The sequence below is a fragment of the Hyperolius riggenbachi genome, chromosome 3, assembly GCF_040937935.1.
Source record: "Hyperolius riggenbachi isolate aHypRig1 chromosome 3, aHypRig1.pri, whole genome shotgun sequence".
Classification (NCBI taxonomy): domain Eukaryota; kingdom Metazoa; phylum Chordata; class Amphibia; order Anura; family Hyperoliidae; genus Hyperolius; species Hyperolius riggenbachi.
In genome coordinates this window covers 175556001-175581453 of record NC_090648.1, presented here as the reverse complement: position 1 = coordinate 175581453, position 25453 = coordinate 175556001, and the positions used below count along the sequence as shown (strand labels likewise).

Genomic DNA, 25453 nt, shown 5'->3' with positions numbered 1-25453 from the left:
AGCCTGTCAGAAACAAGATTAACTATACATATTGCAAGTGATCGCTACAAAATAACCCCCCCCCCCCCTCCAAAAAAAAGCATTGTATTGTATAGCCATCATTTTTTCATTACAAAAAAAAATGTGCTGTTCATGTTCTAATTTTACAGTGTTCCCCAACCCTGTCCTCACGGCCCACCAACAGTGCATGTTTATGGCAATCCACAGAAATTGATAATCAGCTCTGCTGAGACACTAATTACCTCACCTGTGCATATTTGTGGTTTTCTGCAAAACATGTACTGTTGGTGCGCCTTGAGGACAGGGTTGGAGAACTAGGTTCTAATATACACAATAAAGAAAATACTAAAGAAAGCTATATGAACATGCCATAAATGAAATACTAAACCTATTGATTTCAGGCCATTGGATTATCTGAAAACAAATGAAAATGATGTAATTACTTACTTCACAGAGAATCCAGTGTCCTGCTGGTAACTATCATTTAGTGAGCTGGTTGGGTTTTCTTCTGTTGTGCTGCTCTCAGTCTGCCAATGATCTTTGCTCTGTGGAAGTGGAGACTGTGGTAAAGCCAACAAGGATTTCATCACAGCAGATCCCACTTGGCTGCTTATAGAATATATCTTGCTGCAGTTCTCGTTTTTCTTTGTGGTATCAGCTGATGCAGTGGAGGTAAGCGGGTAGCTCCTTGATCTTTGGCTTGGAGTCTTGTATGGCAGGGGCTCAGTGAGCTCAGTGTATGAAGGGTAAGGTAGTGGCTCATTACTGGTACTGCTACTTCTTCTGACACCCAGAACACTATTGGACTTAGGAGGAGAGCAAGAAACTCTGGCTTCTTTATTACATTCTGAAGATACCATCGGAGGTTCACTTGTTTCTTTAACTATACATTCCCGAGAGTTCACTGTCACTTTGTTAAAAGATACAGTAACAAATTCTACTTCAACTTCCTTGGGGGCTGGTTTTTCATATTGGACTGGTGAGCGGGTGGTGGGCCTATCATTTCCCTTTGGTGCTAGTTGAGGGCTGCTAAATGTTTCAAATGAACTTATTCTTTGTTTTATCGAAGCAGGTCGGTTTGAAACCTGCGGTCTAAAATTATTACTAGGCTCTTTGGACTTAACAGAACCACCTCTGTCCCACGCCTGGTTTCCATTCTTAGATCCTTTTAAACTTTGCCGAAACCAAGTTGGCTTGGGTGCCACCGGAGGACCTTTTTTCAGGTTAGCCAAGTCTTCAGCTTTCCCTAAATGAGGAGTGGATTCATCCCCATGACATTGTTGTCGTCCTTGTTCATGTAGTGTAGGGGATGAGCTATCCTCTCCTGTGCTAATATTTCCATCCATATCCATAAGGCTGTTATCTTCAGTTATAATAGGGCTGAACAAGTTCTTAATACAATCAGAGATTCTGACCCAAGGGTCTTCTGCAGCTGTGTCAAAGCTGTAGTCAACACGTGCCTGCCGCCTCAGTAATGGCTTGTGATGAGACACAATCGAACTTCCTGTAGAAAGAAAAAAACAGTTGCTTCACAATTGCAATATTTCTAAGCTTTTTTTTTTACCACTGCAGCAAATTTTACAGCGTGATAAGTGATCCACAGCATGGGCCAACTGGTGTCTGCAAGCACAAATTACCAAGCAGAATATGATATAGTGTGCTTATAATGCTTTCTTTATACAGTGACTTAGCATCAAGGTAGTGATACAAATTCCATGAATTGTACACTTCATTGTATTGTACCTTGCTCTGTATCTGGGTTAGCTATAAGTCAACATGCTAGTTAATGTTACTACACACTGTCAGTGCTGTCAGTGTTATAAAGCAAAGGGTATTGAGCCCCAAAAAATCTAACTAGTGTCTTAGCTACATTCATATGTGGTCAAAGTTTAGCCCCCATATACAACACAGCTGGATGGGTGGTGTGGGGCATGGCGGTGTGTGCTGGAAACACACATATTCATGTGAAAGAAAGGGTATGGTAGTAGGTGGAAGATGACATGGCTGAATTTTTCTGCATCAAAATCCAGCAGGTAACGAAGATTATGTTTTTAAATATAGAATGTGCTGACAAAGTTATGGCGGCCTAGTAGTGATGAGCAGTGTTGCTTTTTGGAGTAGGGTAAAAGTTCAAATCAGCCCCAAAACCTTCAGTTTTGATCAGCCTAGCCAGAATATGGTCAATATTCGACCCAGATTTGGGGAAGCACAGTGCACTGGATCATGTTACCCTGTCACCAGTTAGCAGTTAGGAAATAACAAAAAAAACCATTCACCCTCATGGAAGTGGCAAGTCTCCCATTGTATGTCTGCATCACCTGTAATTTGTCCTCATAGAGAACAGGGCCGGTTTTAGCTAAAATTAGGCGAAATTAAAATGGATCCTCCCTGACCTCGGGACATGATCATCCTCTCATGGGACAAACAGTGCTTCACACTACGGTGATCGCAAAAGGTGCTACAATATACATCCATATGCACCATTAGAGATGAGGGAGAATGCCTCTGGCAGTCTCACAAGACTTTCTTCGAACTTTGGGTGGTTCTGCATATTTTCCCCAAAACAGTTTCACAAATTGATTTGATATAGGTTTTGGTATAGACTTGCAGATCAGATTGGCAAGAAACACAGAAAAAAGTTGGCTGTAGTTTATTTGCTATTAGATTTCAACTCCAGCACATGTATAGGTTACATTATATACAGAAATACTGTCTGCGTATACTTTTTAGTTTTTGCTTGGAGTCTGGACATACTGTATACTTTAAAGCGGTATTATCACCATAAAAATCAAATTTCAACAGCAACTGGTCTGAGTGTATTAAGTGATAAAGATGCTAATCCTGCATTCAAAACCTTTTCTGCTGTTATGGTTTGTAGTTATCACATACTTTAGGAGCACTGGCCCTAGTGCCAAACAGTGCCAAAAAGTTGAATGCTGGGAGTTCTTTTTATCTATAATATATTCCTCCTCTTTCATTTATTTCCATGCCTAGCTGATCACTTGTGTTTACAAGCAAGGCTGAGGTGACTCAGTGATTGGATGTGTAAATAAAAAAAAGACTCTGGGAGGAGGGCAGCTAATGAATACACAATGAGCAAGAGAAGGGAGGGGGGAAAACAAGAGTCAGGGAGGATATGATGTCAGCATTAGCTTGGCCAGATGGCCACTGCCTAGAAAAGGATTTTCTGCTTTTCCTTTATAAAATTCACAGGAATCATTACGTGGATAGTACAATACAGCTGTTATGTAAGTAGAAGTAGTATTTATCTACTTATATATATGTGTTTTTTATTTCTAGGTTACCATGGGCGTCGCTTGTTCTTTAAGTAAAACTGTTATCAGCATAGTGATTCCTGTTGAGTTAATTTCACAAAAGGATCAAAGTCAGGCGCAAAGAGGCACAACAATATCATAAAAAACCTCAAAGTAAACAGCCATTCTTGTATTGGATAAAATGTCCAGTTCTGTCAAAGTTTTGCATGATTTTCTCAACTCATTGCATACATTTTTGGTGTTCTGTATGTGTTTAGATTGATATTTGTCCTGATAAAAGGATGGGTGAAAAGGAAAAGGGGGGGGGGGGGGGAGAGATCTTTAAAGTGCCTTAAAATGCTTTGGGTCTATTTTATTCCAAATGCATCTACTACCAAGTTTTTGCTAACATAAATCACTTTTCTTCTCTCCATTTACATCCTGAATGCTTTTAGTGCAGAGATGTCAGTACTGATTTAACTGTTCCTTCGCACTAGCCTATGCTTGCCTGGTTAGCTTACTTTTGCTGTCAGTGCTAACAGTGTTATAGATGGTAATGTGAATAACGGTTTGCTTACCTCAGTGTATTTGTAGTGATAATACATAAAAAAGGGGGGGAAACAAAATAAACATGTTTTATAAACTCTATGCATGTACCAGACTATATAAATAAAGGTGTGCATGAAACAGAGGCACAAGGAAAAAATGGGCGTGGGGTGAAGCTGGTAAATACCGTCATGAATTTGGCGCAAAATGAAAATAAAAAAATATTAACAATGGCAATAATAAAACATTGGTAAATGTTACTGATCTTTTACTACAGCTAAACCAAAACCTACCCTCACACAGAACCCTCTTCTCTCCAATGCATTACCTTAAAAATCCCCTTCCTGATTCCTAATCTCAAAGCCAATGGGAACCAAATTGGAAAAAAAAAACATGGATGTGTTGCAAATGAAACATTTCTACCTTATGTGAATTTCGCCACTCCCCCGCCAGTAAATATTGCCCCCAGAACGAATGCTGATTATTCCAAGATGGCTGCCGACCTTTGCTTTGTCTTCCGGGTCAGCAGTCTCTTCCTTAGCAATATCTCTCACTCTCAAGCGCTGATAAAGTAGCGCGAGAGAAAGAGATTTTGGGCGCGCACATGCATTATGTGATGACAGGTTGTGCACAGGCAAAAGAGCAGCACTGCCTGTGTAAATCCTCACTATGCACGCTCTGTGTATAATAGCAGGTAGCCGCGCATCAGAATCTGCATCCAGCGCTGCCTGTCTACGTCGCTATGCACGCTCTATGAGTAAGAGCAGGGAGCCGCGCATCACCGTGAACACGACTCAGGTGGGCGGATAAAGGAGAGGAGATGGCCCCGCATGAAGGAGGAGTGACAGAGCAGGGGAAGCAAGCTCTGCCTCCTCTCTTATAACAATATATTCGACTGAAATGGTCCAATTGTTAAAATGTAAATTTTGGGTGGCAGGCTGTAGCCAGAGCGACGAAAAGGAGACAGAACATCCGAGGACAATGATAGGTAAATGGTCCTCTATAGAAAAATACATAAAAAAACGGTTCCCATTGACTTTAAGGCCCCCCCTCCCTGATGCCTTATCTTAAAACCCCTTTTTTGACGACCAACTTCAAAACCCCCCCTTCCTGACACCTAACCTTAACCGCGCCCCACCCCACGTCCCTAACCCACCACAAACAACATAAATACAAAAAAAGCTATACATTTAAACATGATAGGTTCCAAAAGTAATATATTTTAAAAACTATATAATATGTATAATTTTTAAAAACCATAGTCTTCAAAATTTTAAAATAATAATTTTCTAAAACAAAACATTTTGATTGGACGAACCCAGTGTCCGCTATTTATCAGGCGCTTAAATGTCTTCTTTTGATGCCCAACAGCTGATATTTTTTATTAGCGCCTATGGGGGGGGGGGGGGGCGGCGCTTAAATTGTTCATTAGCTGTAGGAGCCCACATTTCCTGCTTCCAAATAAAGCCCATTTTTCACACAATGCTTATATCACAAGTATTTACTCAGGATGCAACAATTACTAGTACCTTACTAGACAAAACCACAGAAACTATAGTTGGTATTACATGCTGTTCACAGTTACAGTGCAGCTGCCATTATTATCCTTAGCTCCATCTAGGTGTTGCTATTGCCTGATTTTGGCATGATGTAAACATAACAATCTGTTTATTTCATTAATCAGTACAAAATATAATGATAGGGTGCAGAGAGCAATCCCCCATATATGTGAAGTATTCACTGTACATTCTATTGGAATCAGTGTGGTTTTTACCCATTTCACGCCTTCCTGTCTGCTTGTTTGGGGTTAATGCATTTAGGCACTTGTCCTTGTCATGTTATACTGACAGCCCTCCTTTGTCATGACTATATCGGCCAGGGTTGGATAAGACGATGACATACCTGAGTCGGGAGATGCTTGATCAGCCGTCCCTGCATGCGAGGAGTCACTAGAAGATACTGATGCATCTAGCACACTGTGGGCTGTCAGATGCTGGTTTCCCTTTACAATCAAATTTCCTGCTTCCTGTTAAACAATGCAGATATGTCAAAAACAAGTCCAACCACAACATTTCTCTTCAGTACTGCGTTAACCATTCATTACAACACTGTAGGCACAATGTTGCCCAAAAATGAATAGTACATAATATGTTCATTACAGTCCAATTCATTGCCTTTGTTGCTTTAATTGTTATTAAAAGTCATGTGACTTTCATTTACCCTGATCGAATGAATTAAAGTTTACTTCAGGAAAAGGACTGCTTAAAGAAACACAGTATATATAATTGTATGATAGTCCTCACCGTTTTGTAAAAAGCCGTACATTGTAATAGCTGAAAACAAGTTCCTTGTTTGTATAATTGTGCTATATGATATTCTACACAAGCTCAGACTTCCTATGCTAAACCACATCCTGTGCTTTTTCTTGCTGTAGTGAGAGGTGTTTACCAAGTCTTCTGTGCTGAGTTGCCAATATAAATGCCCATTTTAATTGTTATACCTTCTTGTTCTTGTACAACATTCAGTAAAAAAATAGCAATTTAGTTCAGATAAAATAGCCAGTGGCGAAGGTATTGTGGATAAAGAGGCTGCAACTATACCAGGGACCAAACAGGGCTTTCCTGCAGTCACTGCATCAGTCCTTTATTGCTGCTGCAGTAGTAATGATTACCTCTTAAAACAGCAGTTATCATTAACAAACTATTTCTTTTCCTCTGCTTACACCTCTCTCACACAGTAGCTGTCCCTGGATAGCTGGTTTTGGTAGTGTGCTTCATGTGATTATTAAACACACTGGGTGACCTAAGCCCGTTTAAAAACGGGCTGTAGGTCTGTCACCGGCTCATGTCAGCACGCATGTGCCCGCCGCGCGCACATGCCCGTCCCATGCGCGCAAACGCCTGCGCCCCTTGGCCCCATCCTCCCCTGCAAGCCGTGCGTCACTCCCCCTCAGTGTCTCTGCGTCTCTGCACATACGAAGAGAGAAAACACACACACACAGGGACATTGGACGCAGAGACACTTAGGTTTTATTAGGTAGGACAGGGCTTGAATCACCAAGCTGCGCTGCTGAAGCAGCACAGCTTAGTTTGAGCAGCGCAAGTAAAAATCCCCAGCGCACGATATGAGCAGGAGTACTGAGTAGCGTGCATTGTTAACTTACGTAAGCTCCCTGTAAAGTACCAGCCGCTTCTAAAACCCCACCCCCAGCCCCATCAGGCCCTGTGGATTTGAAGGATGTGATCCTGCCACTTGACAGGCATCTACTGGGCCAAGTAAACTGCGGCGATCACATCTTTCAAATCCACAGGACCTGATAGGGCTGAGGATGGGCTTATAGGCATGGCTGGTACTTTACAGGGAGCACACATAAGTTAGCAACGCACACTAATCAGCACTCCTGCTCATATCGTGCACTGGGGATTTTTACATCTTGCTCAAATTAAGCTGCGTTGCTTCAGCAATGAACATTGCTGAGTTCTTCTCTCCAGGTAAATGGACTTTCAGTTTTCTCAGGGAAAATAGAAAACTCCTTTACTAATGTGCATTATTGAACATTTACAGGGCATCTTACAGATCAGCACCAACAGGATTGCAGCTGTGGCATTATTTTACATGTGTTCATAGGGTAATGGTCATATTAGTATTTTGTTTAATGCGCTATGTACTTACATCATCCTTAGTGTCTTGCTTATAGTATTTTCTAGGAGGGGGAGCTGGTTTGGAAGTTAACTTCTTAACTATAATCTCCCCGGAGTGTCCATTGCTTCTCTTACAGAGAACTTGAGTAGAGTTCAGAGCTTCACCAGAAAGAGTTGAGTGGTCTTCCAGCTTCATAGGGACAGAGTAGTGCATCTGGGTGTGTTCCAGTTTCACAGGCACATCCACACTGTGCACCCTGCTCTTCAGGCCATAGAGGTGGCACGAGTCAGTGTTCAAACTCATTGACCTGGGATTATAATTGCTGTCACTGCTGGATCGAATCATTTGCCTCTGCTCCCTTCGGCTATAATACAGATAGGCAGCATGCTTCTCTATGCAGCTCTCGCATTGATATTTCCCATGGCAGCATGAGACCATCCTTCTATCTCCTGCAATGCACATATTTTGAAAACCACAGCATTATTGAAAGGTGATCAGTGGCAAACAAGAAAACAATATTATATTCTGCATAGAGGGAGATATGAGGGACAATATCCTTAAAGGTGTGCCACAACACCCACATAAACTTTATGCCAATACAAGGATATGTATAAAAGATATTGAAGATACTCAAAAAGGTTTATATGCAAAAATACAAAGTTTTTATTGAAGAAAAAAGTCATGCAAAACATTCATAAAAGGTATCCTTCAAGGAGCATATTCCATAGCCGAGGATGGTGAACATACAGCAGTGATTAATATCAAGATTAGTGCAATTGTAAGTATTGAGGTAACAACGTCGACTTGTTTCGGGATATACCCTTCATCAGGCCTCCACATATAAAGTCAAATCTGGATAATTACTGCATGTTTTTAAGTAACATCTGGACAACATGAAGCCAGGTAAGACCACTAGTCCTATTTACACACACAGAGACCACACGTAGCAAGGGTTGGAGGAGAGTAAACAAGAAAACAATACCCCCTGTGAAACCATACTCAAGAGACATGGGGGCTGATGCACTTACCGTCAGTAATATTACCATGTGCAGGGAGCACACAGCATGCAGCAATATCACTATTACTACCGCCAGCAGTGTATTTGTGCAGCCCATGGTACATGGTTAACGCAAGGGTTGCTGAAGTAACCCGTGTTATGAAAGTAATGTGCATTACCATAGTAATGCTCGCGTTAATCATGGATCACCCATACTAATAATGTAAGGCAAGGTGCAATGCTGGCGGTAGTAACAATAATATTGCTGTACACTGCCTGCGCATGGCAGCATCACCGGCGGTTAGTGCCTTAAACCCATTTTTTCCATGTTTAATGTTTTGATGGGAAATGACATAGGTGTCTCCCAAACAGAGAATAAGACGGTGTACAAAAAGGATTATTGTGAGAAAGAAACATTTCTCGCCTTTTATTTACATTTGAGCAAAAAGTGTCCAGTCCAAAATTATTCATACCCTTCACAAACTGTCACAGTCTGTTGGAAAATCCAAAGTTCTATACCATTTCAAATAGTCCAAGCATTGGGAACAGCTGTTTTAATCAACTCAATAGGTGAAAAACAGCAGCTCTATGTAGTTGGTTTGTGGACAGTTATGGCTAAGACAAAGGAACTCAGTGAGGACCTGGGGCTGCGCATTGTGGCTGCTCACAAGTCAGGAAAGGGCTACAAGGCCAGTTTTAAATGTTTTCAAGTTCCAGTGGCTACAGCGCAAATGAAGATGTTCCGCACTGTAGAAAATCTCAGAGGACATGGTCGGAAGCCAAAAGTGACACCTGTGCTGGCCAGGAGGCTAGAGAGAGATAAACACGAATCCAAGGATCACCACCAAGGTCTTCCTTGTGAATCTGGGCTCTGCTGGTGGCAATGTCTTAAGGCAGACAATCCAATGGACACTGAACACTGCTGGGTTCCAAGGAAGCAGACCAAAGAGGACGCCATTTTTTCAGGTAAAGCACACAAAAGCTTGATTGGCCTTTGCAAATTCTCATTTGGACAAAGAAGAAGACTTCTGGTCTTCTGTGTTATGGTCAGATAAAACAAAAATTGAACTGTTTGGTCACAATAATGTTTCCTTCATTTGGTGTAAAAAAGGAGAAGCCTTTAACTCAAAGAACACCATCCCTACTGACAAACATGGTGGTGGGAACCTAATGCTTTGTGGGGGTTTTTCAGAGAATGAACCAGGGAACCTAATTACAGTAAACGGCACCATGAAAAAAAAAGAGCAATACATGAGGCAGTCTGTAGAGAAACTTAGCCTTGGGCGCCAGTGAACATTTCAGCATGACAATAACCTAAAACACACAGCAAAAGTGGTAAAGATAAAGAAATGGTTAGCAGACAACAACATTAACGTTTTGGAGTCGACAAGCCAGAGTCTTGACTTGAATCAAATTAAGAATCTGTGTAGGGAGCTAAAGATTAGGGTGATGGCAAAAAGACCCTCCAATCTGAAAGATTTGGAGCTCATAGCTAAAGATGAATGGGCAAAAATACCTGTGGAGATATGCAAAAAGCTGGTCTGCAATTATAGGAAGCGTTTGATTGCTGAAATAGCCAATAAAGGCTTTTTTATTGATTATTGAGAAGGGTATGAATAATTTTGGACTGGACACTTTTTGCTCAAATGTAAATAAAAGCTGAGAATTTTTTTTTTCCACAATAATGCCTCTTGTACATCATCTTATGTAATTTCCCGTCAAAAAATTACTTGCTGGTTGAATAAAAGTAACTTTAAGTCAAAATGTGCCAGGGGTATGAATAATTATGGGTAGCACTGTATATGTGTGAGGGTATTTCAGATGAAAGAGGAAGTGTACACTAGAACTCCAGAGAGCTAAGCTTTTGTGTGAAAGAATGCTCATGTAAATAATGCTTTTTTAATTGTGTGAAATGAAAAGATAAATAGGTGATGTATTCAAGTGGAAGGAAAGCTTGCAGGTTTCTGTAGCTCACATGATCATCTGAACAGCCATTGGAAACGCTGAGGAGGAAGTGGTAGGACCTGTAACCTCAGAGATGAGATGCAAACCTTTTACACCAAACTTCAAATAATTAATTCTAAATGTTTTGAGAAAACACATAGCAGACTGAAAAATGTGAATTTTAGACACTAAAACTTACTCAAGAGTTGCATATAGTTATTGGGTCCAAATAATGTGGTGAAAGACCCATGACGTGATATATCCCATAGCCCAATGGCAGCATTCACTTGGAGAAAAGCATGGTCAGAATATGTTTTTACCAAAACCAGTGAAGGCAAAAATAAATATGATGACCACAGAAGTAACAAATGAGGGACAGCAGTCTGTCATCAGTAGTAAACCTTTTGTGTCCATCTATCTATGGAGGGCAAAATGTACCAGTCATGATGTGCAGATGGAAGACCACACAGCCACCTGGTACAAAATACCTACACCCGCTGCTAATCAATGCCGCAATTAGAATATTGCCTTGGAACCCACAACTTTATCCAGCGCCTCCAGGTTAGACACCACCTGGAGGGGTTAAGGGTTAGGTAGAGGTAGGTCTTAGGCTTAGGCATTGGTAGAGGGAGGTCTTGGGGTTAGGCATCGGTAAAGAGAGATCTTAGGATTAGGCATCGGTAGAGGGCGGGTTCTGTGTAAGAGTAGGGTTAGGTTAAGACCGTAAAATCTTGGTAAACTTTACCGATATTCTACTATTGGAATTAAGTAGTAGAATATCAGTAATTTTGCTAATATTTTGCTAGTGGCAATCCTGCTTTTTTCCAGGGGCCTTTTTTACATGTATGCACCTGTGCCACCTTGTAATACATACATGTTAATATACTGGGTATTGCACTGAATACTACAAATACACTATGCTGATTTCCTCTGCAAGAATGTACTGACTCATCCTTCCATAAAACTTTCATGCTTCATGTTACCGTCTATGTTCCACTGGGGATGTTCTTTTTCCACAGCTTCAGCCATAGCTTGTTGTAGCTGCTGTTCAGAAACCTGTATTAAGAAAAATAGTGATTGTAATACATTGCCCGCTCTAGCAATATCTCTAAAACATCTACACAAGTTACAATTTTTAAAAAACATTTATTCGATTCAACCAATCCGATCTAATTTTCTAGTTGATCGGAAGTTGGGAAGGAATTGGTCGATGTAACACACACGTGTTTGTGATTGCCACCGATTCGGGAGAGACGATTGTAAACATTGAAAAAGTTGGTTGGTTAAAAAACCCTCCTGCATGGCAACCTTTTACTCAATAATCAACTTTTGATCATTTTGCAGCTTCATAGAACTACATTTTCCTCTGTGACATTTATCACCATTTCCATCTCTGTACATTTATCAATATCTCATGTGATCATCATTTGCTCTTTAGCATTACAATTATCAATGAACATTAACAATCCTGCTACTTACAGTGGGATGTAGAATCTCTGTACATCTATCAATATCTCATGCCATCATAATTTGCTCTTTAGCATTACAATTGTCAATATACACCAACCATCCTGCTACTTACAGGGAGATGTCATATATCTGTACCTATCAATATCTCATGCCATCATAATTTGCTCTTTAGCATTACAATTATCAATGAACACCGACAATCCTGCTACTTACAGTGGGCTGTAGAATCTCTGTACATCTACCAATATCTCATGCCATCATCATTTGCTATTTAGCATTACAATTATCAATGAACACCAACCATCCTGCTACTTACAGGGAGATGTAGTATCTCTGTACATCTATCAATATCTCATGCCACCATCATTTGCTCTTTAGCATTACAGTTATCAATGAACACCAACCATCCTGCTACTTACAGGGGGATGTAGTATCTCTGTACATCTATCAATATCTCATGCCATCATAATTTGCTCTTTAGCATTACAATTATCATTGAACACCAACCATCCTGCTACTTACAGGGGGATGTAGTATCTCTGTACATCTATCAATATCTCATGCCACTATCATTTGCTCTTTAGCATTACAGTTATCAACGAACACCAACCATCCTGCTACTTACAGTGGGCTGTAGAATCTCTGTACATCTATCAATATCTCATGCCATCATAATTTGCTCTTTAGCATTACAATTATCATTGAACACCAACCATCCTGCTACTTACAGGGGGATGTAGTATCTCTGTACATCTATCAATATCTCATGCCACTATCATTTGCTCTTTAGCATTACAGTTATCAACGAACACCAACCATCCTGCTACTTACAGTGGGCTGTAGAATCTCTGTTCATCTATCAATATCTCATGCAATCATAATTTGCTCTTTAGCATTAAAATTACCACTGAACACCTCATCGCTACTTACAGGTGCATTTACCACACTATTGTGCTACAAACACTCCATAATTTTTGTTTAATAATTACATAAATAAACAAAGTATCTGTTATATATAATTCTACAAAAAAAAAGACCATTCCATATATATTATTTTCACATTATAAACCATAACATACTCTTTCCATCTTTTCATTATATACGTATATACACACACACGTTTTAAAAAAAAAATTCCATCCTTTTTGTTGTTTATACAAACAAAAAAGTTTGTTAGGTACTGAATAGTTATGTACAATTCATTCTGGTTTAAATACAATTTGACAATCCATCACACACCATAGAATTCTTGGTAAAGTTGGTCTGAATTTTCCAACATGTTCAATTTTCAAAAATCAAGAAAAGCTGGAAATTCAATCGGAGCTCTCGATCGAAAACACACACAAAAAAATAATTTTAATTTGTTGGTACAGCTGATAGTTTTAATCGAATTGGGGTAAAAACGAACCAAAAAATTGTAACGGGTGACCACCCTAGTTAAGTCTTTACTGGACACTAATGCCCTGCAACCTTACAGGCAGGAAGATTTCCATTGCTTATTAGCTATGCATGCACTGCTCCCTCTTACAGATTACACTGTCCCTTTTCCACTGCTTTTTACTTTTGTAGTTTTTTTTAAATGTACTGAATAAAAAAAACACAATAGGGCATACATGTGATGGGAAAAACTTCATCAGCTGCACTGTCATTTTTTTCTTAGGTAAATAAAGTTAAGATAATTTATGTAGGATTTCAGAGTACTTTGAAATGTGAAAACATTACTTTATCACTACATGGTGCCCAATTATCTGTATGTCTGGGGAACATAATTGTATTCCGCTGGGTCTCTGTGCACCATTACATGAATTAGATCAGTTTAATGTTTGAAGAGGACAGACCTTATCTGCTGTGCAATGAATAATGCACAATTCTAATCAGGAAATTGTATTAATTGGTAAACATATTTGACTAACTACTATCCTTCATGTCACCCATAACCTCATACTGCCCCTCTACACAACTATCAGTGCCCACAATGGTCTGAAAAATATCAGTAAGTAACCAAAATGTAACTGTACCAAAAACATTGCAGCAAAAGACAATTTTGTCAAAAAGGGACACACCACTCTACTTTTCCTTATTTAGCTGGAGGTGCTGGAAAGTCAGATTGCTGGAAGACATTGTAGTACATACGAAATCTGCACGCTCCGGAGTTGTAAAAGTCCAAGGACACTTTTATTGGCAGATCACTGGTACAGCATTGAAACGACTGACATGTTTTGGACTAAAGCATCCTTACGCACAAGCTCTAGCAAGACTAAAAGTAAACATGTCACCCACTTCAATGCTGTACCGGTGATCTGCCAATAAAAGTGTCCTTGGACTTTTACAACTCCGGAGTGTGCGGATTTTGTATATACTAAAATTACAATTTTGAAAGCATATTAAGTGATCTCTATCCACCAGTGATAAGCCTAAAATTATCCCCACATTTAAATATCCATTGACCGAAGAGGGGATAGAAAATTAGCCAAGTCAAAGCCAGCAGATGCTTATCAATTGGCTGGTTAAGTCCTGGGAAGCTAGATGCTTTGGTTGGACCACTGTAGTAACCTCCCTGGGACAGTGGGAACTTGGATATTAAAATAATGTTTTACTCGTAGAGCCCTTTATATTAAAGTTGCATTTCTCTCCATCTATGTCTACTTCTTTAAATAATAAGCATTGCTTGTTACTGCTGGGCATCACTAGTCTTGTCATGGCTTATTGCATTAGTGATGAATGTAATAGCACCAACTACATTCGAAGCTAAGCAATAAGAAAAAAGTGCAATATTGTTCTCAGTTTAAAAAGTCATCCCGTGTAAAGTTTGTTTGGTGTGACCATTATGGAGTATGATATACGGTTACAATTACCTGTGGGTCTGGGTGTCTGCTAATAAGGATGATGACAGCTCCAGGGTTACAGTGGCTTAGTAGAGCATATACTTCATTCAGCGACTTGTTACTGACAGTGTGCTCATTTATTTCTACAATCTCATCACCTTTTCTGGAAGAAAAACATAAAGATAACATATTGATTCTGCTCTGCTTCAGGCCAATCAGGGCTTATCACGTTCTTATCATGTTCTGTATTTTCCATGCAAACCTAAATCTATGTACAGACTTTCCATAACGGTCACCTGGAAAGCTTGTTCTGGGAATATTCTGGGAATGATTATTGTACAGACTCACTGCTTGGTAGCATGTTCTGTTCCATGGAAAGAGGAAGGGAGTGGAGGATGAGCAAGAGATGCTCGTTTGTAGGGACGTCAATAGAGGAACAATAGAAATAACAATTTGTTGTTAATGATTCGACATGACGGATCACTAACAATCATGTCAATGGTGTAAAAGGGCACCTATGCTGCAACAAAACTCCAGCCCGTGTATGTGATGCTAGATGCCAAGAACCCAAGTTACATGTCACCCGCATCATAGATCCAGGTTTACTTTGTTTTGGACATCTGGAGGAAGATCATGGACACTTTCCTTATTATTCTACAATATCTAACATGTTGCTTTAGTATTATGTGAAAGGTGAGGTGGAAGATGCACTTGAAGATTTGTAAGGAAGAAAATAAGAGGACTTTGTTGCATTCAGGAAAATCACCACTACTTAGTGGCACACATATTATTAGCGTCTAAATGTCTTTTGTTTTCTTGTTACCACTCTCAGCTTCTTCACTGCCATACTCAGCACTTCTTTCAGTATTCTTTGGTCCATTTACAAGGGAAACAGTAGTGTTGTACCGTGTTAGCCATCAGTAACAGCAAGGAGTTTTGAATCAGGATGAAACCATTTATTGGCTAACTTAGAGATGAATAAACAGTAAGCTTTCGGCTAATAATAAGCCTTCGTCGGACTTGATTCCTGACATGTCATGTCCTGACATGTCAGGAACCAAGTCCAATGAAGGCTTATTATTAGCCAAAAGCTTACTGTTTATTCATCTCTAAGTTAGCCAATAAATGGTTTCATCCTGATTCAAAACTCCTTGCTTTCATAAGAGAAACAGATCGTACTATGTAATGTGATCGGAAGCTTCAGCAGGTTCTGACAATATCACTCTCCCTAATTTTGGCTTCCTTGCTCCATGTGATGTGAATCCTGGGGAATCCATGCCAATATCGGTGCAATGGAGAGTGACTGGAGAGAATGTGATCAGCTGCTGATAGCAACTCCAAGCTGCCGTACAATGCTATTATTTCAAATGCGCATTGGTGTTGGCCAAAAGCTAAAAACACATCTAGTGATAGAATTCAGTAAACTATATCAGTAAAAAACACTTTCCTTTTGCCAGCTGGTGAAGAAATTTGCAAGATTCTCAAGTGAAGAGGTCATTTTGAAGTGCCTCCAGCCAAAATCACGCAATATGGTTTTTGAGGTTTACAAATTACATTATTTATAAGTATGTAACTTAATGAGTGACAACGAATAATATCTAATAGACCAGGAAGAGAAAGAAACCAAGCCAATCAAATGCCTGCTAGATAATTAGCCAGCAGTTAGAGGCTTTGATTGAATCAATTTAATTCCATCCTTGGTTAACCAGAGATTTGATTATTAAATACATTTTTTGCTTAGCAAAATGACCATTGACAGCTAATCAGAAATTATTGTCTATATAAAAGAACTCTTCTCTAGTTAGATGATATACAGTAGATATCACCACATCAGTACTCATTTGAAGAGGATCTTTAACACAGATTTGAACTTCATCTCAATCAGTGGCGTATACCCCTTTCTCATGAGAAATCCTTACATTTTCTGAAATAAATCATCAGGGATGTCTGCATAGCTGATATTGTGGTGAAACTCCTCCCACAGTGTGATGTCATGGTCATGGCCCTGACAGTTTCCTGTTTGTGAACCTTACTGCCAAGCAAGCAGCATTTCCCTCTGTGTATATGTATATAAACAACCACCACTATCTTTCTGTAAAGTTCCTCTTTAAATATTACAAACATTTTTATCATTACTTTGATTCTGCAAAGCATAAAGATAATAATAATTTAGGGACATCTATTGAGATGACACTACTACCTGAGCCGTCCATCCATGTGCGCCACAGAACCCGGGGAGAGAGTATGGATAAATATTCCAGAAATGCCACCACAGCTTGGAACACTACACAAACCAATTCCTAGGCCAACACCAGACTCTAGAAAAAATAAAGATCAAATAACACTGTTGAAGCTTCTCACCATCACCAATGCTATGGACTTTAAGATAGTAAAAGGTATTATTTCTTCCTAAAACAGACATCATACCACGTCTTAATGTCCTAAATCTGACATACTGTATACAAGTTAAATTGTAATTTGGTATTATCCATGCAGTTTCTTAATGCCTTTCTCTAAGTTTATACTACTACTACATACCGTACTTCTTACAATGAGATTTGTAAATATTAATTGGAGGTCTTATCAAGTTATACAACTATATATGTATGTATTTCAAACATTATCATTGTTTGCTATTTAATGTTAGCATCATATGTATGTTTATTTTACTTCTGAATATATTTCCATGAAGATGTATTCGTGTTCTTTTCATTCTAAATGGTCAGAAACATTTAGTCATAACTCCCAACTGTACCTTTTTCGGAGGGACAGTCCCTCTTTGGGAGCCCTGTCCCTCTGTCCCTCTTTCACCCTCATTTGTCCCTCTTTCAGGACTTTGTCCCTCTTTCAGGACTTTGTCCCTCTTTCTATGTAAATATATATATTTCTATACTAAAAATGTGTTTGGTTGACTCTAAACTTTATTCCCAACCTTTAAATTGATATATTACTAATTTTAAAATGTTACTATGAAGGAAAATGAACTAGGATAGAAAGCACCAGTGTGGTTTGAATTATAAAACAACACATGTTTCTTATGAAATCTTTATGGTATGCATGACTAGAGGCGTGGTGAGGGCGTGGTCAGGGGTGTGGCAGGGGCATGCCTTAAGTGTCCCTTTTTCTCATCGCAAAAAGTTGGGAGGTATGATTTAGGTGATCTTATCAATACCCTTTTGTCTTTTCACAACATTTAGTGGTGATATTTGAGGGGGGTTTTGAGGTGGATGTTTTATTAGATAGAGATACAAGACTGGGGTGCCCTCTCTTCCCCCTATTATTTGTTGTAGCTATCTAGCCTTTGGCTGCTCTAATTAGAGATAATACGTGCATCACTGAATTTAGACACAGAGCCATTGAGTGAAAAATTGCATTGTATACTGATGATGCTCTTCTTATCTTGGGGGATACTACCCAATTGCCTGAAGTGATGTTCGAGACTATCTCTATATTTGGTAATTGTTCTGTCCTTCAGATCAATTTGAGTTAATCCACATTGCTGCCAATAGATGGTATGGTCATCTCACCTTACCTATCTTCTAGAATGTGTCACCAGCTGTAAATATCTGTGAATAATGAGCTTGGCCTCCAGTGCTGAATTGGAAAACTGTAATGTAGGCCTAGCTATAACAAAAGCTAGGCAACAGACCAAGATGTGGTTCAGGCTCCTATTATCACTTGCAGCACATGTAAACCCTATCAAAGTGATCAATATGCCTTATCTTTTATATGTTTTCCACAACTCACCCGTATAGATTAGACAATACCTTTCCATAACGGCACCTCTATGAGAACTCGGTCATTTGGATTGGAGCTGAATAACAAGGAAGAATGTTCAGGCTGAAGGCTGCTGTGATCTCTGGCTGCACAGGTGCTGGAGCTTTTTGATCGGACCATCTGGGAGTTGCCTCCTTTAACATCTGGAGGGCTGAGGCCTGTTCGAACAGTCAGTGTGAGCACTCCTTTCTTCACTTGCTGAGGAATAATAATAATGGATTATTATATAAATATGCTATCTAAGCTCTATTAAAACCCACCAGGAATGAGTCTAAATATATCATTTCACGGCTTCAAAGCAGAGTGCCAAAATAATACCTAACTGAGTGACAGATTTCTGCAGTCAAACATCCTTTATTTCAATGGTTATTATACTGTTCAGACTGCCAGAGCTCAGGCAAAACAATCTGAGTAGATAGCAGCTTACAGCTCAGACATTTGGACCAGTGAAAGTGTCTCCGGTGGAGGAGTTGTCGATCAGTTATTGCTAAGATTTATTTTTTTTTACCCTTTCACTGCAAATCAGTCTCTCTCACTTTGGTGGTCAAGCCAGAGTCTACATTGCACATGTGCCAAGGAAACACACTGAGAATAAAAATTCTTCACAGGTTCCCTAAACTATATATTCCCGAGAGCCTGCAGGACTACAAAGTTGTGTCAGTAATTTAATATGTCTCATGACTATTCCATCAATATTTCTTCAAGCAATATTGTATTTAAAAATGAAATACATCGAAAAATTACTGGTCTAACAGAAACAGCAAATCTGCTGTACTTATACTTAAACACAGAGAGAGAAAGAAAGAGAGAGAGACAGAATACCCAAGCAGCTCAGGGTGACCCCAAACCACTAGGTAAGTGTAGGGGACTAAAAGAGTCCAAAAAGCTCTCCCACTAAGAAGTGTACTCGAGGCAGTTATAGATGTAAAAAAGGGACACAGAGGCATGTTCCCATCTGAAGACATGCCTCTGTGTGCTCGCATCCCTCAGTGCCTCCTGCGCCATGCTAGCCCCCCGGAATTTGCTGACATACTTCTGGTCAACAAGCTAATGGTAAAGGGGTGTCCCTTGCAGGAGAGGAACTCCTGCATACTGCCCCTTCCCCGCCTATCAGAACCTTCTCACTGGCTCTCTACTGCCTGCTCCCTACCACTCCCCTGCCCCATATCAGCTCCATACCAATCAGCTTCTTCTTCAGCGTTATGACCCCAAAGTTCACAGAAGCGCAAGTAGAGGAGAACTGGACTTGGGAGCGATGGAGAGCAGCGGTAATAGATGCTGCCTGATCCTGCTAACCCTTTCCTGCCGGTGAAAAAGGCAAATATGCAAATCAATATTAAGATTTTTTTTCTGAAGCCTTAAGGAATAACTATGGTCCACATTATTTTAAAATTATGACCCTAAATTATTTAACATTTTTGTCACGTAAAGATATGTTTGTTTATTTTTTTTTATTTTTTTTATATATCCACTAGCTGATTGCCCGGTGTTGCCCGGTGTTGCCCGGGAATGTATTTGGCTAGTGTTGGCTCCGCCCACTTTTTCTAACCCTAACACACAATTACTCAATTACCAAGTTTGTGAGCTTTGCGGTCTTTGGAATCAATAATTTGCATTGAAATGAAAAAAAAAAATCTGATTGGCTGTTTGTGCCTCCACCCCCTTTTCTGAATTTGAACCCCAGTCACCCAATGACCAACTGTAGCATGTTTGAGGCCTGTGCCATTAACAGTGCAAGAATGGCAGCAATTAAATATTCCCCTTGAGAAGCAATAGGTGAAGTTTGATTCACTTTTGTAGGCTCCACCCACTTTTCTCAATATTAAACCTAGTCACCCAGTGACCAACTGTGCAAAGTTTGAGAACCCTGCCATTAACAGTGTAAGAATGGCTGCAGTATACATTTTCCCAGTGAAATTTGTATTTGTCTCCACCCACTAATGACCTGGAACTGCCTGCCCGTGTATGTATTTGACCGGTTTTGGCCCCGCCCACTTTTTCTAACCATAATGCACGAACACTAAATGACCCAGTTTGTGAGCTTTGGGGTCTTTGGCATCAATAATTTCTATATTCCCATAGAAATTAAACAAATCAGATTGGCTGTTTGTGGCTGCGCCCCTCTCCAACATTTGAATCCCAGTCACCCAATGACCAACTATAGCAGGTTTGAGGCATCTGCTATTACCAGTGTAAAAATGGCAGCAATTTAAATATTCCCCTTGAAAATCAACAGGTGAATTTTGACTGGCTATGATAGGCTTCACCCACTTCCCTGAATATTTATCTCAGTCACCCAGTGACCATCTTGGCAAAGTTTGAGATCCCTGCCATTAACAGTGAAGAAGGGCTGCAGTTTACATTTTCCCAGTGAAATTTGTTTTTGGCTCCGCCCACTTTTTGTAATCTGGACACACAGTCACTCAATTACCATGTTTGTGAGCTTTGGGTCCTTGGCATCAATAATTTGTATTTTCCCAGTGAAATGAAACACATCTGATTGGCGGTTTGTGGCTCTATCCCAGGCATGGGCAAACTTGGCCCTCCAGCTGTTAAGGAACTACAAATGCCACAATGTATTTGCCTTTATGAGTTATAACTGTGGCTGTCAGACTCCTGCAATGCATTGTGGGACTTGTAGTTCCTCAACAGCTGGAGGGCCAAGTTAGCTCATGCCTGCTCTATCTCCTTTTCTGAATTTGAACCCCAGTGACCCAATGACCAACTGTATCATGTTTGAGGCTTGTGCCATTAACAGTGCAAGAATGGCAGCAATTTTAATATTCCTCTTAAAAATCAACTGGTGAATTCTGATTGGCTTTTTTTAGGCTCCACCCACTTATCTGTATAATAATCTGTGCCATTAACAGTGCAAGAATGGCAGCAATGTAAATATTCCCCTTGAAAATCAAAAGATGAATTTTGATTGGCTGCTGTACGCTCCACCCACTTTCCTGAATATTAATCCTAGTCACCCAGTGGCCAACTGTGTCACGTTTGAGAACCCTGCCAATAACAGAATGGCTGAAATCAATCTAACAAATATGATTGGCTGTTTGTGCCTCCACCCCCTTTAGTGAATTTGGTCCCCAGTCACCCAATTACTGACTGTATCAGGTTCAAGGCCTCTGCCATTAACAGTGTAAGAATGGTAGCAATGTAAATATTCCCCATGAAAATCAATAGGTGAATTTTGATTGGCTGTTGTAGGCTCCACCCACATTTCTGAATAACAATCCCAGGCACCCAGTGGCCAACTGTGTCAAGTTTGGGAACCCTGCCATGTAAAAAATTAAGTTCCTGGCACCGCTCACTTTTTGTAACCTTGACATATAGTCACTCAATTACCAAGTTTATCAGCTTTGGGGTCCTTGGTATCAATACATTGTATATCTGATTGGCTATTTGTGGCTCCACCCCTTTCTGAATTTGAACCCCAGTCACCCAGTAACCAACTGTACCAGGGTTAAGGCATCTGCTATTAACAGTATAAGAATGGTAGCAGTTTAAATATTCCCTTTGAAAATCAAAAGTTGAATTTTGATTGGCTGTTGTAGGCTCCACCCACTTTTCAAAATCTTAATCTCGTTCACCCAATGACCAACTGTGCAAATTTTGACAACCCTGCCATTAACAGTGTAAGAATGGCTGCAGTTTTATATTTTCCCAGTAAAATTTGTTTATGGCTCCGCCCACTTTGTGTAACCTTGTCACACAGTCACTCAATGACCAATTTTGTGAGCTTTCAGGTTCCTGGCATCAAAAATGTGTGAATGGAAGCAGTTTATCCAGCAAAGAAATCTGATTGGCTGTTTGTGGCCCCGCCCCTTTAGTGAATTTGGACCCCAGTCACCCAATGACTGACTGCAGCAAGTCTGAAGCCTCTGCCATAAACAGTGTAAGAATGGCAGCAGTTTAAATATTCCCCTTTAAACGCAATAGGTGAATTTTGATTGGCTGTTGTAGGCTCCACCCATTTTCCTAAATCGTAATCTTATTCACCCAGTGACCAAGTGTGGCAAGTTTGAGAACCCTGCCATTAACAGTGTAAGAATAGCTGCAGTTTACATGGCTGAATTTTGATTGGCTGTTTTATGCTCCGCCCACTTTTCCTGGATTTGTAACCGTGGTCACCAAGTGACCAACTGTGCCAAGTGTGGGGACTATGGCTTGATTACTGTGAGAATGGCAGCCTTTTACATTTTTTCTATTGACTTGAATGGGTGAAATCTGATTTGCTGTTTGTAGCTCCGCCCAGGTGTGCAGGGGGGGCACGAGACCCCCAGAACCTATCATCCCAGGTAGTAAGGGATCTGTATGCCAAGTTTCGTTCAAATCGGTCCAGCCGTTTTCGAGTGATCGCGGCACATACACACACACACACATACACACACACACACACACATACATCCAATTTTATATATATAGAAGATTATGTGACTTCACAAACTATGACAGTTCCTCTTTGTAGACACCAGAAGTCTGACCAGGCCCTTGGCATCATCTCTGTCTATGTCTCAATTAACTTTACCGGTCATTCTTTCTAATATTTTGTTCACTGAAAGAATTTAAGGAAAACAAGGCTGGGTATGCCTAAATTGGGTGCTGCGTTATTATTGCTGATTTTGGGGCTGATTTGCTTTGAGAAGTGTGATGGGATGCCCTACATCTAGCTCTAAAAGGATTTAACATACAGCAGTCAGCAGCATCTCACCTTAAATTTCTGTAGAGCATCATTATGTGTTAATCCATATATGGACTCTCCATTCAGTTCTAGTATCTCATCTCCTGCAAGGAAACAGTTTGGAGTGTTATCAGTGCAATGAAACACAAGCAGATTGTTTGGCTTGGCATACAGTGAAATATTTACTGGTTTCCATTTACAACCAGACATTGTACATTAAATCACTTTCCAAAAAGGCCATCTTGTTTTATTTAAGATATTGTTTGATGTGCTTTGCATGCATTTAGTTCATTCATTCACTTCCAGAGCCAGTAGTTTTTGGTTATCAGATTTTAAAGCTGGCATCTCAAGGTTATGAGCAAAGACTTTATGACATGTACTGAAAGCTTAAAGAGACCGTGATGTGACATCGGGGTATAGAGAATACGATGATAAAATACATGATCAGTGGTTACCTTAAAAGACCAACATTACCAAAAATTGTAAACTTTAAAATACATGTGTAGACATACATATAAGATGTACATTAATCCCAGAGTAAAACACACTGTAAAGTACCCTTTTCTTATGTATTTGTTGCTTACAATAGGTATTATTAATCAGAAAACTTTAAACCTATTTTGGAGAGATGTTGGGTCTCTCTCTATGGGGGATTTTCAGGATTTTTCATTTTTAAAATCACTTTTTGCCATGGACCTATACAAAGATACCAATACCATCAAGCTTGCTTTTTTGAGCGCACACTATTGGCAATTGGACTGTGTCACTGCTGTCCAGTGAGTGCTTCTGAAAATAAAGGTATCCTGAGAGTTTCCTATGAGGAGATGGACCAATCCATAACCTGATAGTCAGAGGTTCAGAGCTGTCATATTCAGAAAACCTGCTGTGAGTAGAGAAGTAATTGACAGCTATATAGGGGGGGGAAAAGTCATTAACAGAGTATTTTATGTCAGGACAAATGTAAATCTTTCAACTGAATACATTTGATCACATTCTCTGTTTCATTTATCTGGGTTTGCTACATGGCTGCTCTAAAGCATATCTGCAGGTTAATGGGAAATAAAGTTTCAAAAATGCATACATTTGTTGTGTAAATAGTAGCTATAAGGGTTGGCAAAGCTCTAGAATAGATCCTGCAGTAAAGCTTCAGCTTCACAGTTTAAAAACTCTCTGGAGACTCCAAAGAATGGCTCCAGCTCTGCATTATTCTGATTTCAGCTCCTGGAACTTGTCCCCTGCTCCACCCTCCGTTCTGGAGCTCCTCTGACTTGCTCCAGCTACAGGTCGAAAAACTGGAATCAACTCAAACCAGAGACAACCCCAATATGGACATTAGATTGTGGGCTTCTCCGGAGGACAGTTAATGATTTGCATTGTTCAATGCACTCTGTAAGATGCTGTGGAAATGTGCTAGTGCTATATAAATGTATAGTAGGAAAAACAAATGAAGCAATCACAATGAATTGACACATTTTGGAAATGTCACCTTCTTGCAGTCTACCATCAGCGGCCGCTGCTCCATCTGGAAAAATTGTTTTTACATAGATGCCTACTGGTCCATAAATGCTGTCCTTCCCTCCAACAATGCTGAATCCAAGTCCCTAAACCATAATAAAACAAAAAACCTTTTTCACTATTTTTATATCTGCTGTGCTATTTTTCAAGGAAAACATGTTGAAACGTAACCACAGAAAACATTTGGAGGTTTTCATTTAAGAGAAATTGGAGGAAGGGAGGAGTTTGGTGATCCAACATTGATATAGACAAAACGGGGATGGAACAAAGCTAAAACTTACAATTTTATTCAGGCACAATGCCATTTAGTTTGGTATCTGGGTTACATTTGTAATAATTACTATCCATTTGGCAATGTTTTTAATGATGGTTATATGTGATATTCGATACTAAATAAAATTGTTAGTTCTTGTATTGTTTTGCTTTTGTTATATAGCTACATGCTGACTGGTGGACAATTATATAGGGGAGTGCCACACATATATTTTCTTGTGGTTACAATACTCAGACATTTTACTTCACACATTATTTGGGATAGACCAGGGGTGTCAAACTCAAGCACAAAGTGGGCCGAAATTGTACACTGGGACCTAGTCGCGGCCAACCTCAATGTCTACAGGCCACCTTCCTCCTTTATAGAGTTCCCTGGTGTCTAATGGCCCCTCCAAAATGCTATACAGTTCCCTGCTGTCTAGTTTTCCTCCTTTCCCTATACAGTTCGCTGGTGTCTAGAGGCCCCATGCTCACCTATACAGTTCCATGGTGTCTATTGACCCCCCCTCCCCCATACAGTTCCCTG

General features: G+C 39.9%; 1 protein-coding gene across 3 annotated transcripts in view; it reads right to left on the bottom strand.

Annotated features, from left to right (window-relative positions):
- IL16 (interleukin 16) overlaps positions 1 to 25453 on the bottom strand; it is a 118806-nt gene that overhangs the window by 25221 nt on the left and 68132 nt on the right. For all 3 annotated transcript variants that reach the window (XR_011030284.1, XM_068275323.1, XM_068275324.1), the window contains exons 7-15: positions 24626 to 24740; positions 23170 to 23243; positions 18446 to 18653; positions 16879 to 16996; positions 14709 to 14841; positions 11367 to 11439; positions 7473 to 7891; positions 5703 to 5826; positions 448 to 1504 (exon numbers count right to left, since the gene is read on the bottom strand). Coding sequence is in view for 2 of the 3 variants with exons in the window: in XM_068275323.1 (XP_068131424.1) it covers positions 448 to 1504; positions 5703 to 5826; positions 7473 to 7891; positions 11367 to 11439; positions 14709 to 14841; positions 16879 to 16996; positions 18446 to 18653; positions 23170 to 23243; positions 24626 to 24740 (2321 nt within the window). In the remaining variant the exon portion in view is untranslated. The remainder of the gene's footprint in view (positions 1 to 447; positions 1505 to 5702; positions 5827 to 7472; positions 7892 to 11366; positions 11440 to 14708; positions 14842 to 16878; positions 16997 to 18445; positions 18654 to 23169; positions 23244 to 24625; positions 24741 to 25453) is intronic.